Below are 17105 nucleotides of genomic sequence, written 5' to 3' on the forward strand. Positions count from 1 at the left end.
TCTACATAACAAAGTGGCAATGGGAGACCCCCTCGAAATAACGAATTTTCCCCCGCCGACAACCTAGAGATTTCGCCCCAAATTTTGTCATTATTGCGCGAGCAGCAACCGGAAGCACCTTCTCCACCGCGACAAAATGCAAAGCGGCGGCGGTGTGCTTGGTGCGCCCGAATTCACCGCGACAGCACGTGTGCGTGCGTGCGAGCGCGAGGCGGGCCTGCATCCCTTGACCCGGCAATTTTGCCACCAGGGGCGTGACCTTTCCCCCTCCCTTTGTTCAAAGCTGATCCCGCCGCTTGCTGCAGCTGGCTTTTTTTTCCCAACGCTCTGGCAGTGCCTCTCTTTGGTTCCTGCGCAAGTCTCTGCGCTTCACTTCACTAACCTGACACTAGGTGACACTACGACGCCATCGTGTTGCTCGCTCTTCGTTTCCGACGCCTCGCGCTTGTGCGAAACGACACGCGTCCACGCATCCAGTACCTGGTGTGACATTCCAAGGGTGAGTGCTTCCACAAAAATAGAAAACGGGTGTGCGCTACAATCGAGGGCACGTTAGAATCGATTAAATATAATATGTGTTTCTTTTTCGAATTTTCGTGCCGAACCAGCACATAACCAAATCCTCTTTATACCGAAGTTTTTCGGGAATTTGTCAATTTCGTTATATCCATGTTTAACTGTATAACCAAAACAACTATTTTCAAAGCCTGCACATATGCAACACATGTACACCAAGCAGCCTCGCGAATCCGAGAATCGAAGCGTGCGATGGGGAGTATTGCATTCGCTTGCGTTAGTCCAATACTCGCAGTCTTTGCATGAAGCAAAGGAATAATTGGGGGAAAAAAAAGATAAACAAAGAGACGGCTACCGAAATTTGGTTCAATAAAACTTGTTGCTGGACGAGTTGGTTCATACTTCGAGGAAAACAAATATACTGTGCAAGATTCAAACAAGGATGACGTGAGGGACACGGACAAGCGGTATTTCGTCTTGCACTGTAAGCGGTATGCGTATACATGGAGTTCTATGGGAGGGTAAACGGGAGTCAGAAAAGGCCGCGTTGCAGCCAGTTCTGCGCTATAAACGGTTACGTGATAAGTGGTCTAAGCCATACAGATGACTTGTGAAACAGGTGTGCTCCCTAAATAAAAAGAGTTCAATAACACCTGCAGTATCTGAGTCACCATATGCAATCCTGCTTAGAGATGGTTTGATTAGCCTTTCCCATTTCACAATCAATGTGCTTTAGTATTTCTACGTAATAGTGGACTAAATTCAACTATCATAACTATTGTTCAACTTCCATGGAAAATCAATGCCATTAGATGAGCAAATGAGCCTACTGCTGTGTGGGAACTCATGCTGTTATGCGTCATGCTAGTGCATGCAAGCGTAATGTCCATCCTGCTTTTAAGTGCCCCATCTTCTACTCCATAGACTATGTCATGCAGTTAGTATGATCAGCCATGCACACTCATATAGAAAAACAAGTGCTTTCATCACAAAGTACACCTGCAAGCAAATGCACATGGATGACAGGTGCCTTGAAAACGGTTTATGTGTGCGCGCACACACACACACATGTGCAAGTCTCAGGCAAGCAGGTCAGAAAAGAAAAAGGGGAAAGAAAGCTGAAAGTTGGCTGGGTAAACACTACAGCGGAGTTATTGAAGCTTCTGTCTGTACAACCTGTGCTATGAGAAAGCACTTTTACCATGCGACCTGTAGTCCATGCACACTTACAACTGTACATGTGTGAACACAAGTTACATGTATACACAGTTTTAATTAAGGGCAGTCAACCCACGGAATATGTGAATCACAAGCACAAATTGTAGCATAATCTTTGCCAAATTAACTAATACTTCATAAAATGCGTTACTTTTTCAGAGACTTTCTCTGGCGTGTTCGCTCTGGACAAGTCATGCACAAAAAGCAAGCTGGGGTTCCCATGCTCAACACGATGCTACAGCACAGCACACGAATGCAAGCGCACACGCAGGCATGATAAGGGTTAGCACACACACCTTTTGCTTTGAATTGGGGTCCCCTCTCTGAGAAGACTTACGACTCTGCAAAGGGAAACGTTGCAAAGCACACGCTGGTTGGCACAGCAGCTGTTAAAAGTGACAGCCCTGTAGGCTAAGCAAAGGGCACATGTTCCACACAGCTTGCCTTGCCTCACACAAGCGCCTAGCATAGAAAAGCACAGCTCAAGCTGGGACCGTGGTGGCAATTAAGGAGGAAAAAAAATACAAATATTTTCATCTTAGTTCTTATTTGCTGCAGCTGGAGAATTAAGCTGATAGCAATGAAACAGCATGAAACTGAATAACTCGTAACAGTTGAAAGCCTGGGTAGCAAAGCTGCAAATGGACTCTGTGCAGCATGACCACCTGTAGCTAGCCTAGGAGCTCCCAGCTAAGAAAAATTACGGCTGCTTCCAAGATGTCTGTAGCACAGCCTCAATAAGCTGAACAATCTTCTCTATTTCTATTTTGATATTGTTTGCAGAACAGGGGAAAAATTTGGCCTACAAGGATACAAGCTAGTTGTTAACATATCCTTTCTTTTTGGTATTTCATGATGTAAAAAAGCGCTTCCTGTGAGCGCAGCCAGCAGTGTACAGCAATGACACAGTGGACTTCTAGTATTCCCTAACTATTACACAGACCCTGCAATGAAAGAAATTTATTCAAGTTGTGGGTGAGGGGTTATTCTTGACAATTTCAGCAGCTTATTTTTGCTGCACAGCTGAAGCCAGCCCAAAACCTTGAAAATAAAGAAAATGTTTTCTACTATGCATGCAATTGTCAAGTAACAATATACAAGCAAGTAACAATCATAGTCCATCGTACGTGCAGTGACTACCATTGCAATGACAAGTAGGTCATACTCAACACTTGCACTTGGTGCGCCCTTTGTGCTACCTACAAATGTCCTTGCATTCAATCACTGTGCTATTATGAGCAATATGAAAGGGAACACAACAACGCGTGGCAAACAGTCTCGAAACAGACTGAGCGATACGTGGATGGTGCTGTGAAAAACAAAGGGGGAAAGGAGGGCGCTGTTCCACTAACTGTTGGCACTCCCACCACACTGGCATTTCTACAAAGCAGCAGCTTAGGTCATTTCACCGATATATGGTATCATCCGACAGCCGATAAGACGGTAATCGTCACAGTGATTTACACCGATTCATTTTCTTTTCTTTGATTCATTCTTTTTTTTTGTTTCTTCGCGCAACCGCTTGATAGTACTCTTAGATCAAGCTTGCCCTGTATTTCAAACCTCTTTATTTGAATCGACGCACCCAGTTGTCAGTGACGCAATATCTAACAGTGTTATCACTGTCTGCTGGCGATGCAAAGTTCCGCACTTTGCAGACGCACGGCAGGGTGCGAACAGTTGTTAGAACAGCGTCCCCTTTCCACTTTGTTTCTGACGGCGGCCGCTGCGTATCACCCATAGCTGGGTCTGAGGGTGCTTTCTACGTGTTCCTATGTTCCCTTTCATATTGCTCATAATAGTACATCAATGCAATGAGTAAAACAGTATCAGGCAATACTTATGCACGTAAAAGCCAGGTGGTGGCATTACCTCAATGTTGGCGAAATAATGGGGTTGCCAAATTGAAAGCGTAAACAAGCCTGTATAATTATTTACATGAGCTAGCAAAAGGCTGTATGTGTCTTCGCATAAATGCCTTCTAATATCTTAACTCTGCAGATGGTAGACTGCTTTACACAGGAGAGGACTTAATTACCACCTTATGAGATTCCCCATGTAAAAGCTGACATTGCTTTTTGTCACCAATTTATGTGCACCGGCACACGCTTTGAATTGCTGCATACTAGGAAGTAAAATGATATAAACCACAACTAAGAATTGGAACCATATCTGAGAGTGCTTTTGTTAGTGAAAACAGCCTAAAGGTATTGCTCACAAGGATCCTTATGAGATAGCCAGCTCTATCAGCAACAGTGTCACTGCCGCTGGCACCCTTCACTTGAAATGATCTGACTCAGCTCTACTACAAAACTCTGGTTGCAGATGTGGGAGACGAGTGTGCTTTCATTCTACTTGCCATTGTCACCTTGACCAGAAAGACAAAATGTTGAAGGATGAAAGAGCTGCCACCCCCCCCCCCCCTCCCCAAATTGGCTCCTAATAAATTCACTCATAGCTACTTCGCATAGTGCATTATAAAAATCAGGATGTTGGGTACTTGACAATGGCTGCATTATTACAACTGATCACAAACACTATACCATACATGGTAAAAATGGGAGCTACGAGAAGTGCTGCAGTCTAGCACCCAAGATTAGCTTTGACTACCAGTGGCTAATTATAGCATGCACATAAATCTAACAAGCACAATAGTATTTTTGCATTCTGACCAATATCAAACTGCGCCTGCTCAAAAGGACACACAACACAAATTCGACTAAAGAAACGTAGATCCTTCAAGGGACACTAAAGGCAAATACTAAGTCGACGTGGACTGTTTAAATACTTTTCCAGATACCTCAAAACGCGTGTCTCGTGCAAAGAAAAGACTTAGTTTTCGAGAAAATTGGATCTGAAGGGTCCAAGTACCTTTATTGCAATTCAAATCACCCGCCACGCCAACCGAGGAGTGGTGACGTTGCATACGCCATTTTCTGCCGTTGGCGAGTGTAACGGCGCCCGACAGATGGCGGTACGGTGCGCCGCTGCAGCTGATTTTGGTAAAGTGGCGTAGACCCTTCGGGCACTCCGCGACGTCGCATGGAAGCGGAATTCTCTGCTACTTGCAGTTAGTGCGAGGTTCGCGAGCCAGAATAACAAGCGCAACACTACACGATAACAGAAAAACTGAAACGCGAAAGTGCGGGCGGCACAGAGTCGAGCGAAGACGAAACCTTTTGACCGCCCGCGTCGTTGTCAACGGTGTAATGTCAGTTAGTTCTTTTTCGTAAAAGTGTAATAGAACTGGTGAAGTAGTATTTTCTTCTTATAATACAGTACAATGATGTTTTTATAACGAGTGGCTCAGTACTAGAGACATAATTTAAATGAGGAGTGCCTTCGTCATCGGGCAAGTACTTGAATGTCCCGGGGGAGTCGCTAATCGTGTCCTGCATTTACCTTAATTTCTCTATTACTAAGGCTCTGCTCGCGATAATATTGACGCTTTAAGATACTCGTGCACTAATACATCACTTTAGCTTCACTTAGTATTTGCCTTTAGTGTCCCTTTCAGAACAATTAAGATCAATAATGTAGATGAAGTGGTTTAGGTGACAGTCACACCACAAATGCATGATATCGTGTCATTAGACCTTGCAAATAGTCCGGCTTTTTAGAGATGTGATAAAATCACACGATCGAAAGACCTTAAAGAGCCCCTCACCAGGACCCATAGCAAATTTGGTTAGTATATGCTGCAAGTTGCTAAATTCCCTCTAGGGACGTAACACCTGCCGCAATAATTTTTCGAATTGGTTCATTAATAGCACAGATAGAAATGCTTGAAGTGCCATGAACCAATGATTTCAAGAGGCAAGCTTCACTGCCAGGACACTCCATTTGCCCCTGCCTAGCCTCTACAAGCAAAATTCCTTCCCTGCGTTCTCCCACACAGAGACCGATGCATACATCACAGGCCCCCCCCCCTCTCTTTTTTCTCTCTCTCTGCTGTGTTTTTGCTGGGCAGTGCAATTCTGGTGACGGTCTCGCGTGTGAGCTGTTGAATGTCTTGTCTCGCACAGCGCACGGTTTTGCGTGCTATGCATGAGAACACCAGACTAGTGCTACAAGTCACGCCCACCCAGCCCGATCAAAGAGCATGATCACGCGCTGAAACCTGGTAGAAAATGACAGATTGTCAGAAAATACCAGTGCAGTCGCACTGCGTGTGTGACTGCACGACGTGGGAAGAAGCAGCACATCTCTCTTGCAATGGCACGGAGTAAAACAGACTCGCCGACATTCGGTTTATAGGTTTTACTACTTCTCTAAACTTTAAATTGCCCAGTGAAGCAACAGATCAAACAAATAGCTGCTGTAGCCTTGAAAAATTCTTGAAGTAGTGTCGCGGTGAGTGACAGTTCAGCAATGCAAATTAAGTGCGAACGTTTGCATCTGACCTCGACTCTCCGGCTGGGAGTGCGGCTCCCTTGAGAAGGGCGAGCGGTGTTTTGTTTGAAATTTTCAGCTGTTTTCAGGGCACACAGCGGTGTAATAGTTTGCAGACACAATCGTCAACGCATGTTGTATACACTGCGCTCGTTTGTTTATTATGGCCAAACCTGGTGAGGGGCGCTTGAAGAGCCTCACAGGTTACCTCCATCGGCATTTTGACAGCAACTAGTAATACAAGACAGAGGGTTCGGGATCGAGATTTGACAAAGGCTACAACACTACCTTATTATGGCATGTGCAGGCCATGATATAAAGCCACTTCACAATACAGCTACTCTGTTGCGCTATGTAAAATTTTAAATGATGCAGCCTTTTCAACCATTACATAGTACCCATGTCCTCTGAATCAGGCAGGAATATGAGCATTCTTCCTGTTTTACAAATACTTGAGACATTGCATGTCTAATTTAAGTCCACGTGGTGGCTCTGTGGTCAATGCTCATTTCTTTCACAAGTGCAACTCGCTCTTTCAGAAATGCAAAACTTTTAAGAAAATGCATGCATGCCGTATTTCATTACAAACTCCTGACCAAAGCGCCCGTGCTTTAAAGCGTAGACATGCAAGCACCCCTAAGACCACAGGCCAAGGCTCCATAGAGACACAAATGTTAGTCTTTGCTGCTGTTTGTGCATGCAAGCCTCAGTCCCTGAACATGCCAAGGCAACATGATGCAAAAAAAACAAAAACACCCAGGCATCCTCCTGTTGCAATGACTGTGCGTCATCCCAATTATAGATTTTGCCTCAGCAAGAAGTTCCACCTACCCCAGCTACCAATCAAAGAGAGCTATGAAGAATACAATGCAAATGCTGCATCACATATTTGCTTATGAACAAACTGTAATGCTAGCACGCTACCAAAAAAATGTGCTGGTGCGCTGTTGTCTCTGGAGTTGAAACCTGAACCACTTGGGGCTATATCTACACTGCTTAGTGGTGAAATGCCCAAGATGTATGCCTGAATTTTTATTCTGGTCCACCAGGCCGATGGAAGATTAGATCCCTGGTGCAATTTTCAACCACCCACCACATTCCAAAGGGGCAGTTGCAATGAGTGCTGTTGCAACTGCACTCAGAAACAACAGATGCAATTTATCGATGCACCTTATGCAGTGGAAAGGTTCCTCTTTTCTTTTAAAATGAAATCTATGCAGGAACTGATTTTCTTATATCCACACAAATGTTGCAGCACTAGCAAACTGTCAGAAGAACCAGCATGTGACTGTTTCAAAATAGTAAGGACCTTAATGTCCTACTTCACGAATGTATTTTTGACATTTGTTGTGTTACAACCAAGCTACATCTTCCCATTATTTCAGCGCTAGTGAGCCTATTGGTAGCAAGTTCATCCATCAAAACATAGTCAGTTTCAAAATGTAGCCACCTCCATAGACAATAAAATTTAAATACAGTCAGCGATCTATTTTTTGGACATGCCTAATAATTCAGACGATTTTGCAGCACGGCACCGCCACATACTCTTAATGTAGAAGGACGTCTGAAATTTCGGACGCCGAAACCTTTTGCTATCCGATGTTTCAGACTTTATGCCATGACCACAGGTCCAAAACGGCATTTTCCGAAGCCATCGCCATTTTGATTTTCTCGCAGCTTTGAACCAGTGCCTCCAGCCATAGCCACTGTGGTCACCATAGCCATTTGGTTTGGTGCGTGGTCAGTTTGTGCTGTCATGCACTCTGCACCGCTAGGCATAGCTGCTTAGATAACACTACCAAGCTGCATGCTGTTCGGTGCTGTGTTTTTCATTGAAAGAAATTGTTGCTGTCTGCAATGGCGCTGTATACACCTTCACTATCCTCGCCAAAGGCTTCGCGGAAAGCACAGCAAGGGTCTAACAAAAATTTCACAATGCAGATTCTCAAAAGAGAGCATGGCCGCAATACAGTAGTTTTAAACAGTCAAGCATATGTAATGTATTAAGGTGAAGTACACCAAGAGTAGAAAAAGGGCCACTGCCGTGAGACATATGGTACTACATGCTCCTTAATTATACACACGTGCACCCGCCGTGTCTCCCATCACAGTAGAAGCACTGACACCTATTAAGTGTACTGGCAGGCCTTCAGCGCTATTTCAGACATAGCAGTGGCGATTTGCACCCTGACAGCACTAAAAAGCGCGCATTCGTTTTTTCGGACTGCCAGATTTTTTCCAGGCGTTTTCACCGTCCCTAGGGAGTCCAAAATATTGGTCGTTGACTATAATATGCATTCGCTACACAGACGATTTCTATGGCATTTGTCACAGCATACACCTCACAATTGTGCTGGCTACCATGAGCTGTCTTACAATGCAGATCTTTACCTGGGGTCTACCAGGCCCAAGCTAGCTTTGTTGTACAGCAACAGACACCTATTAGGTGCATAATTGGGGTTCAATTGACCATTTTTGATCTCATGACTCTTAGTTTCTAGTGCAACCCAAACTACTCCAGGGACATACTAATCCTATTTGAGGACAGCAGAAAACTCACCTCAAGTTGCCGGGCAGCCTCCTCTGTCTTGCTGAGCAGGATCAACTTCTGCCGCAGATTCCGGTAATAGATTTCACTCATCATTTCAGCCCGTTTCTTGGCTGCCTCTGAGCGGGCCTGCACATTCACGGAACATATGCAAGTTTACTTACAACTGTAGCGAGCTGCAATAGTGCAGACACTCACACCCAAAACAGCATTTTCCGTATAAAGAACCAGCAAAACTCGCAGCAACAAATTTCACACAACTTAAGGGGACAAGGGTAAGCGAATATCATGAAAAAAAAAAAAGCGATTTTTTGTTTTTACCTAAATATAACAGTACATTCTTTTCTGCATCTTTTTCAGTATCACACTTCATTTTGCGAAATTTAAATTAACCAAAAAAAGCGTTCTGAAAGCAACGCAACAAGCGACACGCCCCTTTTTACGCACGCTGTGTTTTCGTAGCTTTGTTTCAGCGTTATTTTGCAAAAAAACCTACAGTTTTCCTAATTTTAGCTGAAAGAAAAAGTTGTATGGCAACAGTGTTCGAGTTCTTAACCAAGAGAAGCCCGAGACGCTGTTTCCCGCTTTTCACGCGTTTTCCATGTGTTGAGCTTTGGTAACGTTGGTTCTGGTGTATGTGCTGCGTATGCGCTGACAGAGCAACGCATAAAGCAACAAAACAGACTCGGGAAGCTAAACGACAGCAAAATAAGCGCGAAGCTGACCGAGATGATGACTATGCAGTTGGCTCCTACTGAATAAATGGGTCAAAATTTTTTTGCAGAAAGCAAAGCGTGAAGTTATTTACTTTAAAGTCAGTTTTCTCAAAACAAGAATTTTCGTTATGTCGGTACAATTGTTTTCAGTATGACAAAAGCTAGCATGCTGATTTTTTGTGTGCATACTAAATGGTTGTGCGGCAATATACTGAACCAAAATTAAGGCTGTACAATTAATAGTTTTTGTGAAATAAGAAGAAAATTGACAAAAATTGGTCTAAATGCATGTCTGTGAAGAAAAAAATCCTTAATAATTCATTTTTTTGTGTAATAAACTTTTTTTGGTTCAGTAGATAGAAGACAAAGTACTGACCAAAATGACATCAACCTCTGGACGATATCTCTATTAGTTGCTGAAAAACGTGCGCCACAATATGCCCAAAAATACATGGGGAGTATACCCTGTCCCGTTAAGCACTACAACTTTAGCTTCTCTTTCTGGTATGAGAATGTGAGCATCACAAAGTCTACACCATAGATCCATATGCTTCACAGTGTGAACCACCCAGACTATGAGACAGTCATGCTGAAATGCCAATTATACTCGCGAGCAACTTTTCTTGGCTATGAAGCAAAAAACTACGGGACGAAAATGCACCTAAGGCACCACTACTGGAAGAAGACCTGCAACTTTGTTTTTCATACCTGGAAAAGAAAACGTAATTGTTTGTTTTCTAAAGCACATAATTCGAAACTACCGTATTTATTCGATTACAGTGTAAACCGCTTATACGTAAGTCGCCGGAGTCTTGAATATCCGCACTTTAAGCGGTACCACATAATAACCAAAACAACGATTTTATTGCGATAGCAATTATGGACACTACAGGCACATTTCTGTTGTCGTCGTGAGGTTCCGTATAAAGTCAAAGGACGATAAAATCGTTGTGACATGCCGTATGCTGCATGTGCGAGTGAAAGCCGGCGATCGTGGCTCAATCTCGCGCATGCAAAGGAGGATAGCGGGAAGAAAACGCGTGCTCTACTCCGGTCGGTCCGGGCGCCTGAGTGCCTGCCGGGGCCACTGTATCTTGAAAGCCATCTGCGACGGGGGCACAGTCCGCCTTGCGCTCCGTTTTCCCGGCTTAGTTTGCATTGATATGCGAGACGCGGCATGAAGGTCAATGCGCTTCCGCATACGAGGCAAAAAATTTTACAAGAAAAAAAAAAAAAAAAAAAAAAAAACCTATTCGAATAAATTTGCTATACGCAACATTCACTGGTCAGTTACTTATTTTTTATTGTATTATTTTATTGCACATTTTACACATTCCGCAAAGGTTAAATGACACCCTCGTCTTCTCGTGAGCGTTCGTCGCCTGCTGTGTGGGAGGATTCATGAACAACTTCAGAAACAAATGGCTGTTAAAGCATACAAAACAATCGTGTGCGACATCTACCCACAACCCATTCAGAAATTGCAGCTCTCAGCGTGTACAAACGAGTTAGCAAGCTGACTTATGCTGCGCTGGCTCTACCAATGCTGCAATCGGCTGCGCGTTCCCATCGACACCAATGACATACGGATGGTTTGGGGCTTCGATGCAGGCTGCCGATGCTCGCTTTTCACTACTCGATACATATGTGATGTCTATAAACACTGATCAGCATTCACACTGAGTTAACTATCAGTGCCAATACCAGTGCCAATCTCGCCCGGACTACTATGTGTAAGAATATACATGCAGAAGCTTCGCCCCCATATTGTTCATTTCATAGCCAAGAAAAGTTGCCGCGAGTATAGCATTCAGTAAAATCATAATTGTTAGTTTAAACCACGACTCGGTTATGTCAAGGTCATGCACATGCATATGGGCAAGCCGTCCAATATTTTCCCCCTTTCTTCCTTCACATTCCCTCAGAAGGGTGGAGGGAGGCTCCAGGCGTATGCAGGTTTAGCCCGACAATGTTGGATGCATGTCATTCTCCCGAGAGAAATAAAAGCCAGCCACTCACGATAACCATGAGGCACTGCTTGGAAGGGATGTACCGAACCACAGCTGCCCCGATGGCCTTCTTGAACTCCTTGTGGGCCGAGTCATCCTTGGAACTGCCACAGCAACAGAAAGAAACGTGGCCGAAGGCCATGCCGGTCACGCCAACTGACTCAAAAACCAGCCACCACACCCCCCTAAGTTGGCCAAGACACTCACTATTCACGTAGGTCATCAGGCACGTCCAACTCAAACTTGCTGAATGTGTTCTTGGTGATTGGCGGGCTGCAAAGAAAAGCACAATCTGCGACATTGTACCCTTGACGAAGAATCTAACAAAGGTAAGTGTGTAGGAATTTGTGCACAACTACACAGAAACAAAAACAGTTGCGGAGAGTTTAAATTTACTTCATTAGGCACAAAACAAAAGATTATTTACTGTATACAATTCTGATGCAGTAAAACACCAGCACAGTTGTACTTCGATAACGAACACAAAATAACTAATTACCAGATATAAGGAAGTAAATCTAAATCATTTCTCTCCATTATCAGCTTGTAATGAATATGTGCTTATAACAAATATTAGATATAACAAAAGTATTTTAGTGTTGGATGCAACTTTGTTATAATCAGGCAATATCCTGTTAGAAATCACTTAAGACCCGCTAACATAGCACAGCTAGGTGTTTATTAGTCCTGTAATACTGCTTTCTCTCCATTGAGAAACTAATTTCTGAATTCACTTGTTCCTATGGCATGTACACATTAGCGGCAAAACGCGCGTGGCGCGCGCCGGGAAACATGTTTTTCTTGCCGCTGCAGGGATAGCTCCTGGAGCGATTTTTTGCGGTTTGCCGTGTGCCGCGGATGAAGGAGACCAATGAGAGCGGCCCGCTTCCATGACGTGCGCGCGGAAAACTGGTGTCATGTGGACCCGCCCAACCTCTCGTTTCGTATTCGCGTCCGGTGTTAGCCGGAAACTCGTTTCGCACTACCATCTGCAGGCGTCAGCTCCCGGACGGAGCTGACGGATAGTTCTGAGAAAGGGAGAGGAGTCAATGCTATCACGTGACTGCCGCAGTGGCGCGCTGCCGGTTCGTGTGGCCGCCCTGTCGCAGCTTTGTTTTTCCGCTAGTGTGTACGTGCCACTAGTGTTCTTAGGATTTTTCCTTACCTCTGCCACTATCCCGAGAGCACAGGTCAGGTGACGGAATGCAAAATAACTAACACACTATACTATAAGGGTACTACTGTTAACTTTGTCGTGGCTTGTTGGCGGACCAGTTGGTTTTAACTCGCAGTGAATGGCCAACAGTGCTGAGGACAAGGGACAACATTTGACAAAAAAGTAACGTCTCTATTGTCAAATCATGTCGATATTTGGCGCTTTTGGGCAGGCACACTTAACCCCTTCACACAAGAAGGCCAGGCTGGAGTTGTGGGCACACGTGGTGCTGCCAGCACTTATTACCTCCAAATGCTAATCACCCTGTTTGCATGCACTATTTGTGGGGTACATGCATAACTAAATGAATTGAGACAGATGGATAGAAATCTCAAGCAATGTTCTATGAAAAATTTTAATCCGGAGACCACTGATGCTAGCATTGTGGCCAATTGTGCAAGCCTCAAAAGCAAAGTTCTGCCACACGTGCATTTACTGAAAAATAAAAGAAGTCTTCCTAATAAGAGGCATTTTTAAGAATGTATATAATACAATGAACAACCTCTGGCAAGCTAGAAAATGAAAGAATGTAATATAGACCACGTACGTGAGTCACCGGCAGTGTAAATGTCCTGCCATCACCAATACAAAACTTCGTTAATTCGGATTTCACGGGACCAAAAAAATGTCCGAATTAACCGAATGTCGAATTATCGAGGGTATCCAGAAAATAATAAGCAGAAGCTTACTACGTCAACACGCCTTTATTTAGCGAATGACTTAGCAAACCCTGTTGCTATTTTACACGAAAGCAGACCGGAAGGTAGAATTATTGTCATCTCGTGACTCATTGGCTCTTGCAGTGGCAATTGAGGCCTCGCGACTTTCTTTGCAGCATGGCCGCCATCACCGCGGTGTGCACTTTCATTTGCGACACGCTTTGCACTACCGCGTACACATCCCGATTATGTTTTCGCGCCACTGAGCTGATCGCCAACAGATCGTCGGACCATCGCGATGTAGCTGGTGATCTTTATCCTCGACAGCTTTGCACCGAGTCAAAACGAAACAACTGTTTGCCGCAATAGTTGCGGTTGAAACTGGCTGCTATCAACGCAATCATGGATGGTGACTACGCAATTATGGAAGCCGACGGCTAACGCCATAGAGTTTCTCACTATAACACCTAGAGGGTAAACTGGCACCACCGTCTATGCGAGTTTCTTAAAGGGCGCCGTGCCCTCATGGGAATGACGGGATATGTGTCTGCGAGGCTTGTGTTGGCTGGTGTTGAACAAGGCTTCGTCTAAAACGTAGATATGGCTACACAAATAATGCGTTCCTAAAGTAAAATCGACATAAAAGGCTTTCATTCACCCATATTACATCTCTCAATAAAGTTTCATCATCATCATCATCAGCCTATTTTATTTCCACTGCAGGATGCAGGCCTCTCCCTGCGATCTCCAATTACCCCTGTGTTGCGCTAGCATATTCCAACTTGCGCCTAATGAAGTTTACTCACCTACAATGCAGAACCAAGCGAAGAAAAGCAAGAACAGATCACAAGTTGTTCCAAAGCGAGCGATAATCTTGTCTGCCCTCCAACCTTAGCGGCGAGCTGATACCTTTTACACGTTTCATATAATTGTGCATCCAATAGTAAGTCCTCAAAATTAAACAAAACATGTTTTGTGTAATAATAAAGCTAAAGCAGTTTTTTGCGTGCTGTTTTAGCAGGAAATGAATCATTGTGACAGAAGGAACGGTGCTAGCCAGGTGCGTCTTCAAGGCGTTCTGGCTCTCCAAGAACGATGCCAATCCGAAGACAATATACCAGCATTCCAATGGATACCACAGCGCAGCAGCGTCAGTTTTCCCTCTAGGTAATATAGTGAGAAACTCGTATGGCCAACGCGGTGTTATGCGTGGCGGTAAATGCATGAATAAAGTCTTTAAAGGCCCAAATAGGCACGAAGCATTCCGGCGTTGCTGTCATTCGAATACATACGATTTCCGCTGATGACTATGGCGACGTGGACTCAGCCGCTTCGTGTCGGTTGGGCGCTGGCGCTGTTTTTGATCTTTTGCGTTGCACATTTGCGGCGCTCCTCGCTCGCCGAGCTCCGAAAGTTGTCCGAATTATTCTATGTGCGGCGAAACACGTCCGAATTAACGAGTTTGATTGCACTGAATAATGCATACGCCAGCCGGGACCAGAGGACTCATACCAATTATCTGATTTTCCGAACTAACAAAAATGCGTGAACTTTTCCAAGTTTTGTTGTTATGGTATACGTTCATATCAAAAACTTGGAAGACAATGGTACTCAAAGCCAACTTCATTTTGCTTGACACTTCTAAAGCATTTGCGTTCGAAATAGTTGTCATCAGATCTATGCACTCTACACTAATTACTCATTCAGATGCGGGAATCTCGACACAAAGGTGAACCCCGTATGTGATGTGATGTAGCCAATTGCGGGGGAAAGGGGAAGCCAATCTTGCTTTTGCCAAACAAGAGCAGTGGCGCAGCTGGTTATCAGCTATGCCCGGATTCTAGACTGGCGAGCTATACCTATGTAATGAGCTACGCCACATGGCGAGGCTTGTCTTAGTGCTAAGACTCTCGCCTGTGAATACAAAAATAGAGTACCGAGTGTCTAATTCAATGGGGAATATTTAGAAACCAAAGTGCTCTAGAAGAATCGAACAAAATGATGGACTGGGCAACTGAGGTCCCAGCCCGATGATCACTGCAACTGGCTTATAGGCATCCTTGTGTTGCTGTTTGCCTTTCATTTCACTCCTTAAAAGTAGGTTTGGTTGAGTATTCAATATTTTCAAATATTTGATAGAGTGCTATGCTATTCGTTATGTTTCAGATAAAATTCCAGTATTTGGAATTTTCTATGTACTATGCAGAATGAACAAATTTGAAAACGTACATCAACAACAATATCAATTAGCAAGTCACTGCCACTAACATGGCTCAGAGCGATGGCAAACCAAAGATTAAGCCACCACGACACCGACAAATTTTTAACATTACCGAAGTTTGAGATTCCATACGGCGTCTTGCTCTCTCACTCGGTTTTCCGGACATTCGTGTGCATGATCAAGGAAAATGAGCCATTCCAGTTATCCTCTGCATTCTCAATTTCATTGCCCGATGTGGTTTCTCAGCAACCAAACCACAACTTTGGTCGCCGAAACACAGCAAAGCTTTGCTGATAAGGCCTAACTGCTAAGGCACCCGGGGTCATCTTGCTGTGACGAATGAATATTTGCTGCTTGACTGCGTGGTGGCGAGCAGGAACCAGTGTGAGAAGTTTGTTGCTCATAGATAATCACACTTGATGTTATGTGCACGGTGCAGACTAAGTGCCGTAGAAGCGGCAAGTAGGTCTGACGGCAACCAGCCGAAAGCTACAGCTAAAGTGGCTATTAAATTTGTCTGTGCATTTACTGGACGGAATGGGTTAAGCTCGCATGTAGCACAGAGTGGAATTAGCGCGACACTGGCAAAATTGCCAGCGTTATGCAGTTGGCGCAGTCAAGGTCACATTAGATCTGCACTTTACGAAATCACGACATGCGACTAACAAATGCGATAAGCCCCCACCTGCCTTAACAACCACGAAATTGCAAGTATACTCAATCACAACAAACAAAATATGCACAAAAATATGAGAATAACAGTAATGAAAATAAATTCCTTCCCAAGATGAAACAGTTTCCATCTTTGCAAATACCTCAGCTTTAAAAAAGTGACAAGACACACCACAGCAATGCGTACCTGCACATTAATGCTGTGCTAAAATGTTCTCCATGATGTGCTGCCCTAATATTCATTACAAGTATATTCAATCCCGATCCCAGTTATATAGAACTCAAAGGGGATCATGAAATAGTCCAATTTATTAATAATTCGAAATCTAAAGTACGCTCATTTAAAGCCTATTTAAATACTCCACAATCTCAGACATTTTGCGGAGATCATGAAAAGTGGGTACTGAATTGTTTCTTCAAGGCCATGTCAAATGTACAAACGTTAATTCTTTGCACAAGAATGTCGCAAGTGTCTTGTGCTGTTAAATGGTCTTTAAACGCAATGGTAACCCTAAAAGCCTGTGTCGGCTGACCACAAGACCACAGTGCACCTCACAGACCTAGAAGTACTTGTTGCACCGAAGCAAACAGCGTGTATGGATATACAACAGACTGCTATCAGGACATTTATACTGCAAATCGCATGTGAACGGGCCCAGTCATATGTCTTAAATTAAGTCATTCAAATGGCCGGCCGTCATACGTCGGCAACAAGTCAGCCAGCCAAATGCCACAAGACTGATAAGTGACTTTCAGGTTGCAGAATATCAGAGTTCATTCCCACTCACGCAAAACCTTGCGAGCATGAATGAAATGCGTTCAGTGCAGACTGTGGGCCCCCAAATGGCACCGCGATGAGTTTTGCGGTGGTTTGGTTAAATCCAAACTGTAATGCAAAAGTCCGATTAAGTGGAGGTTAGGGTTAGATTTGCTTTGGC

General features: G+C 44.2%; 1 protein-coding gene across 5 annotated transcripts in view; it reads right to left on the minus strand.

Annotated features, from left to right (window-relative positions):
- LOC119442939 (FMR1 autosomal homolog 1-like) overlaps nucleotides 1–17105 on the minus strand; it is a 45723-nt gene that overhangs the window by 19436 nt on the left and 9182 nt on the right. For 3 of the 5 annotated variants that reach the window (XM_049662464.1, XM_049662466.1, XM_049662463.1), the window contains exons 4-7: nucleotides 11607–11672; nucleotides 11410–11503; nucleotides 8687–8803; nucleotides 2031–2075 (exon numbers count right to left, since the gene is read on the minus strand). In XM_049662464.1, coding sequence (XP_049518421.1) covers nucleotides 2031–2075; nucleotides 8687–8803; nucleotides 11410–11503; nucleotides 11607–11672 — 322 coding nt within the window. The remainder of the gene's footprint in view (nucleotides 1–2030; nucleotides 2076–8686; nucleotides 8804–11409; nucleotides 11504–11606; nucleotides 11673–17105) is intronic. The other 2 variants (XM_049662467.1, XM_049662465.1) reach the window with 1 other exon arrangement.

This window comes from Dermacentor silvarum, chromosome 2, assembly GCF_013339745.2.
Source record: "Dermacentor silvarum isolate Dsil-2018 chromosome 2, BIME_Dsil_1.4, whole genome shotgun sequence".
Lineage (NCBI taxonomy): Eukaryota > Metazoa > Arthropoda > Arachnida > Ixodida > Ixodidae > Dermacentor > Dermacentor silvarum.